Raw genomic sequence first — 16591 nt, 5'->3', positions numbered from 1 at the left:
GCATGAACTTATCTACAGTAGTTCATATTTGAACCCTGTTATTGTTTTGGCCTTCACAACAGCCCCAGCAATGAGTTGTACAGTTTGACTTGTGCACTGTGTGAAGAAATACTTCCTTTTGTTTGTTTGAAACCTGCTGCCTATTAATTTCATTGGGTAACTCCTGGTTCTTGTGTTAGTGTTATTTACTCCTTCACATTTCCCCACACCATTCATGATTTTATAGACCTCTATCATATCCCCCCATAGTAGTCTGTCTTTCAAGCTGAAAAGTCCCAGTCTTTTTAATCTCTCCCCCACAAAAGCAGTTAGATACCCCGAATAATTTTTGCCTCCTTTCTTGTACCCTTTCCAATTCCAGTATATCCTTTTTTTGAGATGGGGCAACCAAATCTGCACAAAGTGTTCAAGATGAGCATATCATAGACTTATAGAGGCATTACGATATTTTCTGTTTTGTTATCTGTCCCTTTTCTAATGGTTCCTAACATTCTGTGTTAATACCTGCGGGGGACAAACAGCTGTGCAGATGGCTCTATCAGTGTTATACAGGGCGAATTTTATATAGGGTAAAACGGATTTATTTGGGTTTAGACTCCATTGGGAGTTGGGCATCTATGTGTTAAAGACAAGAACACTTCTGTAAGCTGCTTTCAGTTAAGTCTGCAGCTTTGGGGCAAGTAATGCAGACTTTGGGTCTGTGTTGGAGCAGATAGGCATGTCTGGCTCAGCAAGACAGAGTGCTGGTGTCCCGAGCTGGCAGGGAAAGCAGGGGCAGGAGTAGTCTCGGTACATCAGTTGGCAGTTCCCAAGGGGGTTTCTGTGATTCAACCTGTCACACGCTCCCACTCCCTCACTCTGCACAGCCAGCAGAAGAGTACCAGGAGCAACTGGCCAGGGGCTCCAAGGCAGAGAGCAGGAGCAACGTGGCTGCAAAGCAGCAGGAGGAGGGGCACGTGAACACATGCTGTGTGGCTCTGCGAATCAGTGCACCACACTTGAATCACTCCTGGGTGGCCATGCAGCTTAGATGGAACACAGTCCTTGGGGAACACCACTATTTACCTTTCTCCATTTTGAAAACTGACCATTTATTCCTACTCTCTTTTTGTCTTTTAACCAGTTGCTGATCCATGAGAGGACTTTCCATCTTATCCCATGACTACTTACTTTGCTTAAGAGCCTTTTATAAGGAACCTTGTTTAGGCTTTCTGAAAGTCCAAGTACATTATATTCACTGGATTACCCTTGTCCACGTTTGTTCACCCCATCAAAGAATTTTAATAGATTGGTGAGGCATGATTTCCCTTTATAAAAGCCGCATTGACTCTTCCCCAACAAATTGTGTTCATCTGTGTGTCTGATAATTCTGTTCTTTGCTATAATTTTAGCCAATTTTTCTGGTACTGAAGTTAGGCTCACCGGCTTGTAATTGTCTGGATTGCCTCTGGAGACTTTTAAAACTGGTATCACATTAGCTACACTCCAGTCATCTGATACAGAAACGGATATTAAATGATAAGTTATATACCATTTAGTAATTCTGCAATTTCATATTTGAGTTCCTTCAGAACTCTTGGATGAATGCCATCTGGTCCTGGTGACTTATTAGGCAATTCAGTTTTGTCTGTCAGTGATGTTAGGGTTACCACTGCCATCTTAGCTCATTTCTATCCTCCCCGTAAACTTGTTAAAATTTAAATACCCAGTGGATTCATAATTCACAGTCTCCTGGCACTCACATAGGGTATGTCTACACTGCAGCTGGACACTCATAGCTGGCCTATGCCAGCTGACTCAGGCTGGAGAGTTTGGCCTAAGGGGCTGTTTAATTCATTTGGGCTTGGGCTGCCCAATCTCTGGGACATAATCTTGCAGGGTCCTTGTGCCTGGGCTGCAGCCTGAGCCTGAATTTCTACACTGCAGTTAAACAGCCCATTAGCCCAAGACTGAGTCAGCTGACATGGGCTAGCCGCAAGTTTCTAATTGCAGTGTAGACATACCCATTGTATGCCCTGTCAGTCTGGCTTGCAAATCCAGACAATTCCATAAAAATGTGACTGTGCCCAGCAAATGTGGCTGGGCAATAAGTCTTGTGTTGCCTTCTACAGGTTACTTTTGGCAGTTTCTCCTGCTCAATAGTGAAATGACTCCTGTGAGATAACAGTTATGTCCAGCAATTGAGACAGGGAAGATGGGTAAAATCGAACATTTTTGGATATTTGAATGTACTTATGACATCCTCCCTATTTAAGAGCACTCCCGGCTATTGTAGCAGCTCCTGGTATATTATTTCTGTTGATTGGGAGTCAGGGAGGTTTTCTTTACTTCAGGGTTCTTCAAATCTTACTTTCCTTAAGAATGTTTAAAAAGGAGGAGGTGCTTAGCCATGTAATAATACTCCCTGAGAACAGCCTGATTTATTTAAATGCCTTTCACATTTATTTTCTGGAAGATGTATTAAACTTTATCTTCAGTGTTTTTGTTGTTCTGCATTCTTCGAAGATTGAGATCTTTTAACGCATGCAAATTCTGTCTTAATTGACTCAATCTCTGGGAACTTTTTATAAGATGGACACAAGCTGTTTAACAAATGAAAGTGAAATTATTTTTAAAAAGTTCAAAAAAAGTTCAAAAAAGCTTATTTCTATAAAGTTATTTCTAGCCATCTGTTGGGATAGTAGGGGGAGTAGTGTTTAAAGATACATTCAGACTAGTAGTACAGGCCCAAATTGATCCACGTTTGCAGACTTTTTTCTTCAGAACTAGAGATGTAAGATATGATGACGCATGGTAACTTAGAGATCCTCATAGCATTATTTGCAAGAATGAATAGACATTAGTGCTAATGTCTTGGCCAAGTCCAACTCTGGTTATTACACTTTGCTTCCCTACATTTTCTTCTGTGCTTGCAGTTGGATATACAGTAACGCCTCACTTAGTCGTCCCAGTTAACGTTGTTTCATTGCTGATCAATTAGGGAACATGCTTATTTAAAGTTGTATAATGCTTTCTTCTAACGTCTTTTGGCAACCACCTGCTTTGTCTACTGCTTGCAGGAAGAGCAGCCCGTTGCAGCTAGCTGGTGGGGGCTTGGAATCAGGGTGGACCAGCAGCCCCATATCAGCTCCCCGCTCCCCTAAATTCCCTGTGCAGCAGCTGCTTGCAGTTCAGCTGTGTCCCTCCCCCCACTGCCATGTGCTGCTCCTGCCCTCTGCCTTGGAGCTGCTCCCCAAGACTTCTGCTTGCTGTGTGGGGGGGAAGGAAGGAAGAGGGGGGCTAATGTCAGGGTGTTCCCCTTCCCCCCTTCTCCTGCACCCCATTTACCCCATCTTCCATAGAGCAAGGGGGACAGACCAGGACTCAGGACAGAGGGAGCTGTGTCTCAGCAAGCTGATCTAATTAACAAGGCAGTGTACTTAAGGGAAATGCGCATATCTCCCTCCATTCCTAGTGCCTTGTGTAGAGAGAGAGTTAACCCTTGAGGGCTCAGCCAATTGCTAGTTCACCATTTAGCAGTAAGGGAAATATCCCACCCTCTGACTCCTCCACCTCAACCAAGCTTCACAATCATCATCACTGTGTAACAGTATTAAATTGTTTGTTTAAAACTTATTGTGTGTATGTATATGTGTATGTCTATAATATATAGTCTTTTGTCTGGTGAAAAAATTTCCCTGGAACTTAACCCCCTCATTTACATTAATTCTTATGGGGAAATTAGCTTAGCTTAACATTGTTTCGCTTAAAGTAGCATTTTTCAGGAACATAACTACAATGTTAAGTGAGGAGTTAGTGTAGTATTCTTCAGTTTGTCTCCTAAGCTGTTTTATATTGTTCCTGTCCGCTAAGTGGCTAGCTTCACACCAGAGCTGACTATTTGTTAGTGAGAGTGAGTGATCCCTCTAAACAAATTCTAATCTTTTTAATCTTTAAGAAGAAAAGTGCTAAATAAATAAAAGTTAACTTTATCACAGAATAACCAAATCAGGGGTTGGCAACCTTACAGAAGTGGTGTGCTGAGTCTTAATTTATTCACTCTAATTTAAGGTCTTGCATGTCAGTAATACATTTTAACGTTTTTAGAAGGTCTCTTTCTATAAGTCTATAATATATAACTAAACTATTGTTGTATGTAAAGTAAGGAAAGTTTTTAAAATGTTTAAGAAGCTTCATTTAAAATTAAATTAAAATGCAGAGTCCCCCCGGACTGGTGGCCAGGACCCAGGTAGTGTGAGTGCCACTGAAAATCCGCTTGCGTGCCTCAGGTTGCCTACCCCTGAACCAAATGAACAATGTCCTTTGGATTTTAATACTTTTCCCTGTTCATTTGCTGAGATATTTAAGGAAAACCACCTAAAAAGGTGTTTAGGAAATAGAGACTGTTATACTTCTCTACTTGGCCCTTCCCTCTCTACTTACCCTGAGATATGCTACTGTTATTGAGGCTGTTGCACAGACCAGAAATGGATTATTCTAAACTTTGTTATAAATATAATTTAGCACAGGGGTTTTCAAACTTGGGGTCGGGACCCCTCAGGGGATCACGAGGTTATTACATGGGGGGGTTGCAAGCTGTCAGCCCCCACCCCAGATCCTGCTATGCCTCAGCATTTATAAATATATATAAAAAAGTTTTTAATTTATAAGGGGAGGCGTCACATTAAGAGGTTTGCTATGTGAAAGGGGTCACCAGTACAAAAGTTTCAGAACCACTGATTTAGGTAAACAGAGGTAGCATTTGCCCATATAGTTGGAGGATAAAATGGCTATGGAAGAGTGTTTTAAACTCAGTGTAGAGTAAATATATATATTTTTAAACTATATTTAAAAAAAAGTTAATTCCCTTGTTTAATCCTCTGTCTGAGCATCTCAGGAGGAAGGAGTGGAATGTTCACTGAAGAACTACTTGATGCTGACATCTTGAACTGAGCATAACAGTTTATTACACTGCCATGGAAGACTGTTTTTGGCCTAAAGGGGCATATATTAAATACCAATCTGTCATACTAGTGAAAGATGCTGATCCAATTCTCTTGCTCCTCCTCTCCCCGTCCCAAAAAACAAACCAAACAAAATAAAAACCTTCTCTCATTATAAAACAAGTAAAATAAAGCTGCTCTGTGGAGTGTCCGATGCTGCTAAATGTTCTTCATGCCCTGTGAAAAGGGAACAGTGTGTCATCTGGGACTGAGTACTCAAAGAAGGAAAGTCCCGTCTTCCCCCACTTTCCTCTTAGGCGACAACCTCAGTACTGTGGTTTCTATGCTTAGAAATGCCGTTTTCTTCTCCCCTTGTAAATAAATGGTGGTTTTATTTTTTTATAAAAATAACCACTTCTGCTTGCACCAAAATGAAAGACACAGTCAAATTAGAAATCATAATTCTAGATAGGAAAAGTGTTTCTTTACCTATGGTACTAATACATGGATTTTTTTTAAAGTTATACAACTTCTTGCTAGTGGATTTTGTTTGTTTTTTGCATCTCACTTGTTATCAGCAGTGAAACTAGATTGATTGGTTTCACTTTCTGGGTCTCATGATTCTAATTGAGTGTTTGGGTTGCAATGGTGCCAGGGACCCTTAAATCTAAAAACTCCCTGATTTCATTTGAATGTAAAAATATTCTGAAAACATTGCTGGCTGGTACAGGTCCAATAGCTGCCCCCTCTTAAAACAGAATCTATGTTTTGGGCTTGGTGCCAGCGCCCTCCATAAGGCAATGCTTTTGCACCTGATAGCAAGCTTGTGGGAATGGATAAGAATTTACAGGATGGCAATGGACTTTCCTGAGGGCTGTGTGTGTGGATGGATCTGTGTTTTTGAGTTGTGGTAAAATGAGACCATAGCCCCTTCCCTGGGCCTATAACCAGTATTCTGAATGAGATCAGAAGAATGAACCAAGCCATGTGAGCATCATCATCATCAATATGCAGTGATGAAGCAGAAAATTGGACTTTCTAGAAGGAAATCTTTAGATACGAAAATCTTTATGCCAGAGCCATTTGCTGAATGAGGGTATGTTTTGGCTCTTGTAGGAAATGGAGTCGGGGGAAGCCACCCATGAACCACAAAGGTACTAAGTCATTCCATTAATGAGAGAACTGAAAATAATCTTTTGGTGTCTTTATCCTTGTGAGTAACCCTTGAGTAGTCAGAAAATTCTGTACTTTGGTGTTAGCCAAACTGGAGGATTTGGGATTATACTGAAACTGTCACCTTTTTGAGGTATGCTTCTAGCTTTTGGCTGTGGATCGCAATATGAACGTACATTATGTTGAATGTCTGTGTCTGGATAAATAACTCCTTTCTGAAAAGGCTGTTTGACATTTTACATTTTCCCTCCCTGGATACCTAGCAACTTGTCTCTGCCCAGTGTTTGGTTAGAAATCCCCTTCATTTTTCAGGTCAAGTAGGCACGTGTAGCTACACCCATGATAGTTACAATGGAAGCTTTTATTTTTTAAATTATACAGTAAAAATGTCTGTGCCCTGTATACGCCAAATTTACCATTGCTGCCACAGGCAGAGATACATAAAAATATAAATTTGCCTAGTATATGCAAGGTCTTGGTGATCACAGGTGACTATTAGTACTTGTCAGAAGCCAGTTATAGTGGAGTCAGGAACTGTGTGAGGGTCTTACAGCTCTGTTGTTGTTTCAGCTACCATGGTTGTTGCAGTAAAAGCGCCAGCATAGATCTTAATCTTGACCGTTAGCACTCTCTGCTTATTCCAGTCTTAAGCTCCTCAGAAATTTTTTTCATGTACCTCAGTCATAATCTACAGCACTCTGACACCCCCACGCCCCCGTGTTGCATTGCTGATGAACCTCATCAGTTCCCAGAACCCTCTGCTGTTCCAGTTTTGGTGCTCTCAGGCAGACTGCCAGTCATGCCGAATTATGTTGTTTTTATCTGGACAAATCTCAGCTGGTCGTTGTGAGATAAGCCTAACACTTTCTTCATGTGTGACCATGCTAGATTTAAACCTAAATCCTTGGAGGTGAAGCTAAAATTGTTTCCTGCTTCCATTCAGACTTCCCACATCTTATTTAACTAAATTGGTTCAGAAACTGATTTAATTAAATTGGAATAGCCCCCTTCTGTGAACAATCTTATTTCGATTTAAGCATGGCTCATTGATCTAGATTTAATTGGCAAGGAATGAAGTTGAATGAACATGAGGCATTCTTAAACCAGAGTAAGTGTTCACACAAGGGGCTTGCACCAATTTAACAAATTTCTTATGTAGGTGAGCCCTAAATTTGTGTGCAGTCTCCTATTGTCTGGGGGACACTTGTTAGATCTTTTTGGCATGAAGTTTGTTTTAAATAACTGCAAATAAGACTTCCTATGCAGTATAAATGGTACCTTTTTAGTTTTCGAGAGTTCCATCACAGCAGGGGTGGGCAAACTTTTTGGCCCGAGCGCCACATCTGGGTATGGAAATTGTATGGCAGGCTATGAATGCTCATGAAATTGGGAGTTGGAGTGCAGGTGGGGGTGAGGGCTCCAGCTGGTGGTGCGAGCTCTGTGGTGGATCCAGAAGGGAGTGTGGGGGGCAGTGAAAGTTCTGGCTGGAGGTGCAGCGTCTGAGGTGGGGCTGGAGATAAAGGTTGGGGGGTGCAGGAGAGTGCTCCGGGCTGGGACCAAGGGGTTCGGATGGCAGGAGGGGGATCAGGGCTGGGGCAGGGAGTTGGGGCGTGGGAGGGGGGTCGGGATGCAGGCTCCAGGTGGTGCTTACCTCAAGCAGCTCCCAGAAGCAGCGGCATGTCCCTTTTCCAACTCCTACACAGAGGTGCGGCCAGGCAGCTCTGCACGCTGCCCTGTCTGAAGGGGCCCCCCCAACAGCTCCCACTGGCTGTGGTTCCCGGCTAGTGGGAGCTGCGGGGGCGGCACTTCGGGCGGGGGCAGCATGAGGAGTCCCTTGACTGCCCTTGCATGTAGGAGCCGGAGAGGGAACATGCCACTGCTTTCAGAAGCTGCGCAGAGCGGTGCAAGCCCCAGACCCCACTCCCTGACTGTAATGCTGGAGCAGGACAAGCCCCGGACCCTGCTTCCCAGTGGGAGCTCGAGGGCTGGATTAAAATGTGTTCTTGGCACATTCATCATCTTTGAAGAAGCTGTTGTCCATTCTGAAACAGATGGTACAAGCTTTTGTTTCCAGTCCGTAATGAAAAGTCATTGAACACCCAGAGATTGGGGAAAGGACTGATGCTGATTGCTTCCATTTCTGTTACAGGTTCCCCACTTTTAGATCTATCATTTCAACTCTTGCTCAATATTTTAGATTTGGATTTTACTTTCACCTGTGTCATCCCTGGTAAATTTTACCCTTTAAATTCTGATTATAATTTTGTTTATAAAAGTATGCACAAAGTAAGTGCCTTTGAACATAAATTACAAATCCCGTTAACAACGCTCTTAAAGCTTGACCTACAACAGAACTCTCTCTAGCCTCAGCCCCTACCTCTCCAAACCCCCAAGCAAATAGATACATTTTTCAGCTTGTCTTGAAAGTTAACGGACTGGGCCGCAAGCTATTTCAAATCAAGGGGGAGCAGATTCCAAATACTCAGAGAAAGCTCTCCTGCCAGCCACTGCTCTTAAATCTAAAGGCCTCCAGTTTGCCTCCGCTAACTGCATCTGTAGCAGTCTGACATGTAGAGAAAGGTGGTCTCTGAACTAGGAAAATGTCAAGCCATTTAGGGCTTTAGCAGTTGAAGCCACTAACTCAAACTTCACCTGGAAACAAAATAGGCAGCCAGCACAGATCATGGAGCACTGAGAAACACTGCTTAAAAATTAGCTGCAGCATTTTCCAGCAGCTTATATTTGTTTGAGACACTTAAATTCCACATCAAGCTAAGCTTCCTGCACTGCACTTCTCATCCCTCTCTCCTTTTGTCTTTCATTCTGGGTCTGTCTTACATTGGCAGGGTGAGTGGTATAGTGCTGTACTCCTCCCACTCTTCCACAGAGAGAGGCAGTGACTTGTGTTTGCTTCAGTTTTTGATTTAGTGTCTGGGAATCGCTCCCTTGCAAAGGGAGCCTGCGTCATTGAGAAATGTTTAACCTTCTGGCCTTGAAGTGAGGCTGGAAACTTTGCTAACAAGAACTAGAAGCTTGAACTAGAGTCTGAAAACATTCCTTATCCAGCCTGCCCTCTCCCTTGATTTGATTAGGAAGGAGATTCCAGTGAGAGAAAAGTTTGGTTTGTGGTTCGAGCAGCCACAATTTTTTTGTGGAGAATAGTGGCTGTTCAGTGCTAGATGAACAACAGCTAGGGATGGTTTTTTTCAGGGAAGAGGGTGGCTTACTCAAGAGCAGACTCTAGCATTGTTGCTTTTGTTTTAAACACACAATAACTTCCTAAAGCTTTCCTCCTTTGATTTTGTGTAAGGGGCTGGCTGTGTATAATATTATTAATGGAGTTCAATGTTAATGGTTTCACGATGCAATGCAATACAGCACAGCCTGTCAGACCATTTTAGAGCTGAAGTTCCTAGACTATGGTCCTGGGGGCACTGGTGGTTTGTGGAAAGCTAGTGGTTCATCGTGCGCTAGCTCTTCTCCTTTTTTTCCAGCTGTGACTATAGATATCCAAACTGTACCTGGTAAAGAAGAGTCTGGAGGCCTGTGAAAATATCTAGAAATGAGAAGGAGACAGTCTAACTGCCTCTACTAGACACTGATGCTATTTGAAAGGATAGAAACCACCTTCAGGGACTTGACATGTCTCCCACTAGTGTCTGGGCAGTATGTACTGGACAATTGTCCACAGGACCAAGTGGCTGGGCAGTATGTTCAGCAGATCAGGGAACTGTGCTCAGAAGGAGAGGAGAAGAAATCAGAGAAGTATGAATGAAGGGGAAAGCAGTAGACATGGTATACCTTGATTTTTTTATTAAGGTTTTTTGGCACAGTCCCATATGACATTCTCCTAAGCAAACTAGGGAAATGTGGTCTGAATGAAATTACTGTAGGGTGGGTGCTCTATGGATGAAAGACTATTCAGAGTAGTTCTCAGTCGCTCAGAGTGAAACTGAGAGGGTATATGTAGTTGGGTTTCACAGGGATCAGTCCTGGGTTCAGTACTAGTCAATATTTTCATTAATGACTTAGATAATGGAGTGGAGAGTATGCTTAGAAAGTTTGAGGATGACACCAAGTTGGGAGGGGTTGCAGGCACTTTGGAGGACAGCATTAGGATTCAAAATGACGTTGGCATATCGGAGAATTGGTCAGAAATGAACAAAATGAAACTGAATAAATACAAGTGTAAAGTACTACACTTGTGCATTTGAATTTTTCCTTCCTGATTACAAAAGGAGAATAACTGGGTGTGTGTTAGTACTGCTGAAAAGGATCTGGCAGTTATAGTGGACCACAAATTGAATGAGTCAACAATATGATGCAGTTGTGAAAAAGGCTATTATAATTCTAGGGTGTATTAATAAGTGTCATATGTAAGATGCCTCTGGGAGGTAATTGTCTTGTTCTCTTTGGCACTGGTTAGGCCTCAGGTGGAGTACTACACCCAGTTTTTTTTGTAGGAAATGTGGAAAAATTGAGGAGACTTCAGAAGAGAGCAGCACAAATGATGAAAGAACTTGAGGTCTGAAAAAAGGTTACATAAGCTGAGCATGTTTCTTCAGAAAAGAAGGCCAAGTATAGATCCGAGAAGTCTTTCAAATATGTTAAAGGCTGTTTATAAAGAGGACTGTGATCAATTGTTCTCCATGTCCACTGTAGGGAGGACCAGAAGCAATGGGCTTAATCTGCAACAAGGGAAATTTAGCTTAGATATTAGGAAAAACTTTCCAACTATAAAGGTAGTTAAATTCTGGAATGGGCTTTCAAGGGAGGTTGTGAAATCCCCAACATTTAAGAACAGGTTGGACAAACACCAGTCACAAATGGTCTAGGTTTATTTGGTCCTCCCTTAGCACACAGAGCTGTACTTGATGACCTTTTGAGGTCTTTTCCAGTTCTCCGTTTCTATGATTCTATTTATGTGCAGGGAGAAAGAGGAATAGAGAGAAGGGAAATATGAAATGGAGAGCTATCTAGTAGACAGTTTTTTAAAAAGAGAGACTACATGCCTCATTAAAGAAGACTACAAATACAAAGAATTTCCTAATACTACTTTTTCATGTTAGCATTTGGGGCATTTGTCCCAACAATGTTATGCAACTGTGAATGTGTGAGGAGATAGGCCAGGCAGCTTCAAAGCATGGTCCATGAGACTTTTTCTAAGATGTTATCCACAATCTCATCTTATAGTTACCCTGTCCAAGCAGTGGCAAGAATCTTTGATTAGAAATGGAGGGGGCTGGGGTAAAGTTGAAGTTCAGCACGGTCTCCCTGAGTACAATTATCTCTTCTCTGGATCTGACATGAAAGACGTGTACTTCCATAAAGCTATTCGGCTTGCACACAGGTGATTCCTACGGTTGGTGGTTGACCACAGACATGATCAATTTATGGTCCTGCCATTCAGCCTCTCAACATCTCCCTGGGTATTCACCAATTGCATGTCTTCGTGGCCGCTTTCCTCTGTTGGAGGCAGGTGCAGGTATACCCCTACCTCAACGACTGGCTCCTCAGGGGCTGCACCAGGGGGCAGGTGGAGTCTTAAATCCGACTGGTCAGATCCACATTTGAGAGACTGGGTTTCCTCCTCAACTTGAACAAGTCAACCTTGTTACCGACCCAAATAATAGAATTCATCGGGTTGTTGTTGGACTCGGTTCAGGCAAGAGCATTTTTGCCAGAGTCCCAATTCCAAGCCATCATAGACATTGTTCAAGGCCTCACGCAATACCCGACCACTACAGCAAGGGGATGCCTGAGTCTCCTCAGCCACATGGCCTGCACATATGTGACCTGGCATGCTATACTGAGATTCAGGCCTCTACAGGCATGGCTTGCTTCGGCCAGTCACCAGGGATGTGACAACTTGAATTCAGTGATCACGGTGCCGGGGCAGGTGCTAAAGTCCCTTCAGTGGTGGCTTGACCCTTGGACAGTGTGCGAAGGAGTTTCCTTCAACAGATCTCAGCCCTCCTTGTCCCTAATGGAAAAACTGCCATGTTTTACATTAACAAGCAGGGTGGAGCCTGGTCCTCTCCCCTATTTCAGGAAGCCCTCTGGCTGTAGGAGTTCTGCATAGCCTGCTCCATTCACCTGGAAGCATCCTTCTACCAGGAGTTCAGAACGCACTGGCGGACCACCTCAGCAGATCCTTCTGCAATCACAAGTGGTCCATCTGGCTGGATGTCATACACTTCATCTGCCCAATGTTCTGCTCCTTCCAGAGACACAGCCCAGGCTCAGTCTTGGACACATTCCTGCTATCCTGGGGAGGCCGCCTGCTTTATGCCTTTTCCCTGTTCCCACTCGTGCACAAGGTCCTACTCAAGGTCTGCAGGGACGGGGCAGAGATAATTCTGGTAGCCCCAGCATGGCCTCGACAAAATTGGTACACCACACTACTAGAACTGTCAGTGGACGCCCTGGTCACGTTTCCTCTCCTTCCTGACCTGATCATTCAGGACCACAGTCGTCTTCATCACTCCAAACTGCAGTCCCTCCACCTCACAGCTTGGAAGCTTGTTGTCTGAACCCCATGCCGCTTCTGTGCTCAGAACAGGTAAGGGAGGTCCTACTCGGCAGCAGGAAGCCCTCCGCTAGAGCCACATTTCCGGCAAAGTGGAAAACATTTACTTGTTGGTGTGACCAGTGTCATAGACCCCCTGTATCTCCCGTCTAGTTGGAATCTTCCTGAGTGCGTGCGCCCCACACCTTCCAGTTCCTTCTCAACCGTCCTTGGCTGAAGACGGGACTTGGGGCAGTGCTACCTTCTCTTCCCTGATCTCTATAGGAAACAGTAACAAAGAACATAGAAATAATTATTAATTACTTCCCAGTTGTTTCCCTTCCTTTAGTATAGTTACATAGTTAGTTATTTTGTTTAAAAAAAAACCTCAGTCTTGTCTCCCATTGAGACTCTCTTCTCTAACTCATAATGCCAGGACCTTCAGGTTTCAAAAGATGCATCTCCTGTCAGGACTCCATGCCACGCTCAGATGGCCACTCTCGTTGTGTGAAGTGCCTCGGGGATACCCACATCCCCGCAAAGTGCCTCCATTGTGCGAGCCTCAAGTCGAGAGCTTGTTGTGACAGGGATCTGCACCTCAAGATCATCATGATGGAAAAATCCCTGCAGCCGCTGTCGGAGACGGGAAAGGTAGAACCCGCTCCCACATGCTCCCCAGCCAGATCGGAACCGGTGGGGAGTGTTGCTTCACCCTCCCTGGAGCGGAGGCAAGAAGCTCATCAGTCTCACAAGCGAGACGCTAACAAGGGTAGGCGGTCTCCGGCGAGATCCCTACCCCCTGTGCTGACAGCCCGAACGACAGCTGTTTCAGCCTCTCCTAATGCCTCAGGAACCGCTCTGACAGAGCTTAGAGGCAGGGACCAGACCTCCCACGCGGGGAAGGCACCTACTGACTCGGTCCCCTCAGCGCCGCAAACGACTGTGGCACCGACACCTCACTCCTCTTCGGCACCGAGGAAGGCTACAGCACCGGCACCACGTTCCTCCTCGGCACTGGCACCGGCACCGGCCGCGGTGCCGGCAGCGCGTTCAGCTCCGACACCCAGAACGGCTGTGGCACTTACAGCCTGGTCAATTTCAGCGCTAAAAGCGGCCGCGGTGCCTCCCGCGCGCTCTGCCTCAGCGACGAAAATAGCTGCGGTGCCGACAGCGCAATCAATCTCGGCACTGCGAAGAGGTTCGGCACCCAGCCACTCTTCTGCCTGCGCACCAGCAACAGACCCCCTGCAGGGCACCTCTAGGCTCAACACAGCAGGACACTCTCTGCCAGTCTCTCCTACTAAGGAACCAGAGCAGAGAGCAGGCTTAGATCGGCCTAGAGAGCAGGAGCAACAGCTTCTCACTCAAAGTGACCTTCTAGTGCCACCTGAGCCTCACTCTCCTCTCCTAGACGCAGAGGACTCCTTTCTTGACCTGCCACTTTCTCCACCTGAACTGGCTTTCACCGACAGTGACCTTGAGCTACAGCAGCAAGTGGAGTTCTCCCCTCCTGCTTCTCCTCCACAGGCACCTTTACCACCTCAGGTCACGGCTCAAGCCCAGCAGCCTCAGTTTCCCTACGTCGCCCCCCCATGGGCGATGCCTGGGTTCTCCTACCCCATGCCTTGGGCTCAGTGGTACCCGTGGCAGAATCCTCCTACCAATCATCTTCCTTTGGTGCTTCAGTCTCCTGCTCCATCCACTTCCAGGTTGCCTGAGCCCTCTCCAGAGTCTGGGAGCTATGCACCATATACTGACTCGCCTAACCCTAACTCTCCATTAGCCTCAGATGAAGCCATCCTCCCTCCACCTCCACAGTCCGTGGACAACTGCAAACAATTTCAAGATCTTTTCAAGAGAGTTGCAATCAGTCAGGATATCCCCTTAGAAGAGGTTCAGGAGAATCAGCACAAACTCCTCAAAATTCTTCAACCGTCTGCGCCCTCAAAAATCGCGCTCCCTATAAATGAAGCACTTATGGAGCCAGCTGACACCCTCTGGCAAACCCCAGCTTCTCTAGTACCAACTTGTAAGAAGATTGAACGTAAATACTACGTTCCTGCAAAGGACGCAGACTTCCTATTTTCTCATCCTCCACCGAACTCTCTTGTCATTGATGCAGTTACACAGCGAACTAAACAGTCACAATATCGACCAACCCCACAAGACAAGGACCTTAGATGCCTTGATGTCCTGGGCCGCAAGGTTTATACATCCTCTACTCTACAGTTCAGGGTTGCAAACCATTCTGCTCTCCTCCCCAGCTATGATTTTGATAATTATAATAAGCTTCTCGAATTTGCCTCATACATCCCAGAGGACAGAAGAGCAGACTTCAAATCGATCCTGTCTGAGGGACAACTGATCTCCAGAATGGCCCTACAAGCATCCTTAGACACAGCGGATACAGCAGCCCGTACCACTGCAACTGCTGTGGTTATGCATAGATTCTCATGGCTCTCTGCGTCAGGCATTCCTAAAGAGCTCCAGACCAAAGTGGAGGACCTCTCCTTTGATAAGGACAAACTCTTTTTGAAAAAAACTGATGAACTCCTCCACACCATGAAAGATTCGAGAGCGACACTGCGCACCCTGGGCATTCACCCATCACTTCCCAGGAGACAACGATACCAACCATACCAAAGACCACGCACACATCAGTACTATCGCTCCCAATCCAGACCATATGATGCAACTAGGAATCGTACTAGACCTCCCAAACGCACACAAAATCAAAATCAAGCTACCACCTTCTGTCCACCAGGCAATAAACAGTTTTGAAGCTTTGGTCGAGGGTCTGCATGACCACCCCTTGATTCCACCACTTACCTGTCCATTTGGCCACCGCCTCCAGTATTTCCAACATGCTTGGCAGCGGATTACACAGGACCGTTGGGTCCTCGAAATAGTTCAGACCGGTTACTCCATCCCATTCATATCCTACCCTCCTACCCTTTCCCCTTCCCCGTCCATCTTCAGGGACCCCTCTCACAAACAGTTACTTCGCACAGAAGTGGCACACCTTCTGCAACTAGGCGCACTGGAACCCGTACCGCCGCAACATCAAGGGACAGGGTTCTACTCCCATTACTTTCTAACGCAGAAGAAAACCGGGGGATGGAGGCCTATACTAGACCTACGCCGACTGAACAAATTTGTGAGGATACAAAGATTCAAGATGGTCACATTGGGCACAATAATATCTGCATTGGATCAAGGGGACTGGTTCACAGCCCTCGACCTACAAGATGCTTACTTCCATATATCAATACATCCAGCTCACAGATGCTTCCTACGATTCACAATCGGTCAGGATCACTTCCAATACAGAGTTCTCCCTTTCGGACTCTCCACAGCTCCAAGAGTTTTTTCCAAGACCCTAGCCGTGGTTGTGGCTCACCTCCGCAAACACGGGGTCACACTTTTCCCCTACCTGGACGATTGCCTCATCAGAGGCGACTCCTTTGGCGAGACAATTCAAGCCACGTGCTTCGCCATCTCCATTTTTCACAACCTAGGCCTCCAAATAAACATTCAAAAATCTACCTTGATACCTACGCAACAGATCGAATTAATTGGAGCTCATCTCGACTCAACCCAGAGCAGGGCCTCGCTCCCATACAACAGATTCCTCAATATCACACGGCTCATACGTACACTCTCTATTCGTCCCAGGACGCAAGCAAGAATCTGCCTACAGCTCCTTGGTCACATGGCAGCTACCACCTTCATGGTTCAACACGCCAGGCTACATATGCGATGCCTCCAGGGCTGGCTCAACTCCAGTTTCAAACCCAGCAGACATCCCTTAGGGATGCTGCTAACTCCTCCACCTCATGTTATAGCTTCCCTACAATGGTGAACAAGTCCAGAAAACCTTTGCACAGGGGTTTGCTTCCAGCAACGATCCCCAACGCTCATGCTCACTGCGGACGCTTCCCTGATTGGTTTGGGAGCGAATCTAGGGGAACACAGGGCACAAGGCCGG

At 45.4% G+C, this 16591-nt stretch overlaps 1 protein-coding gene across 5 annotated transcripts in view; it reads left to right on the top strand.

The window, feature by feature from the left end:
• MRTFA (myocardin related transcription factor A) overlaps window positions 1-16591 on the top strand; it is a 169070-nt gene that overhangs the window by 42060 nt on the left and 110419 nt on the right. The window contains exon 1 of one of the 5 annotated variants that reach the window (XM_030546876.1): window positions 6049-6076. The exons of the other annotated variants lie outside the window; for them this stretch is intronic. Coding sequence (XP_030402736.1) covers window positions 6064-6076 — 13 coding nt within the window. The 5' untranslated portion in view covers window positions 6049-6063. Of the gene's footprint in view, window positions 1-6048; window positions 6077-16591 lie in introns of those variants that run through there. 5 annotated transcript variants of the gene reach the window in all.

Source organism: Gopherus evgoodei, chromosome 1 (genome assembly GCF_007399415.2).
Source record: "Gopherus evgoodei ecotype Sinaloan lineage chromosome 1, rGopEvg1_v1.p, whole genome shotgun sequence".
Classification (NCBI taxonomy): Eukaryota; Metazoa; Chordata; order Testudines; family Testudinidae; genus Gopherus; species Gopherus evgoodei.
This window is presented reverse-complemented; position numbering and strand designations above follow the sequence as displayed.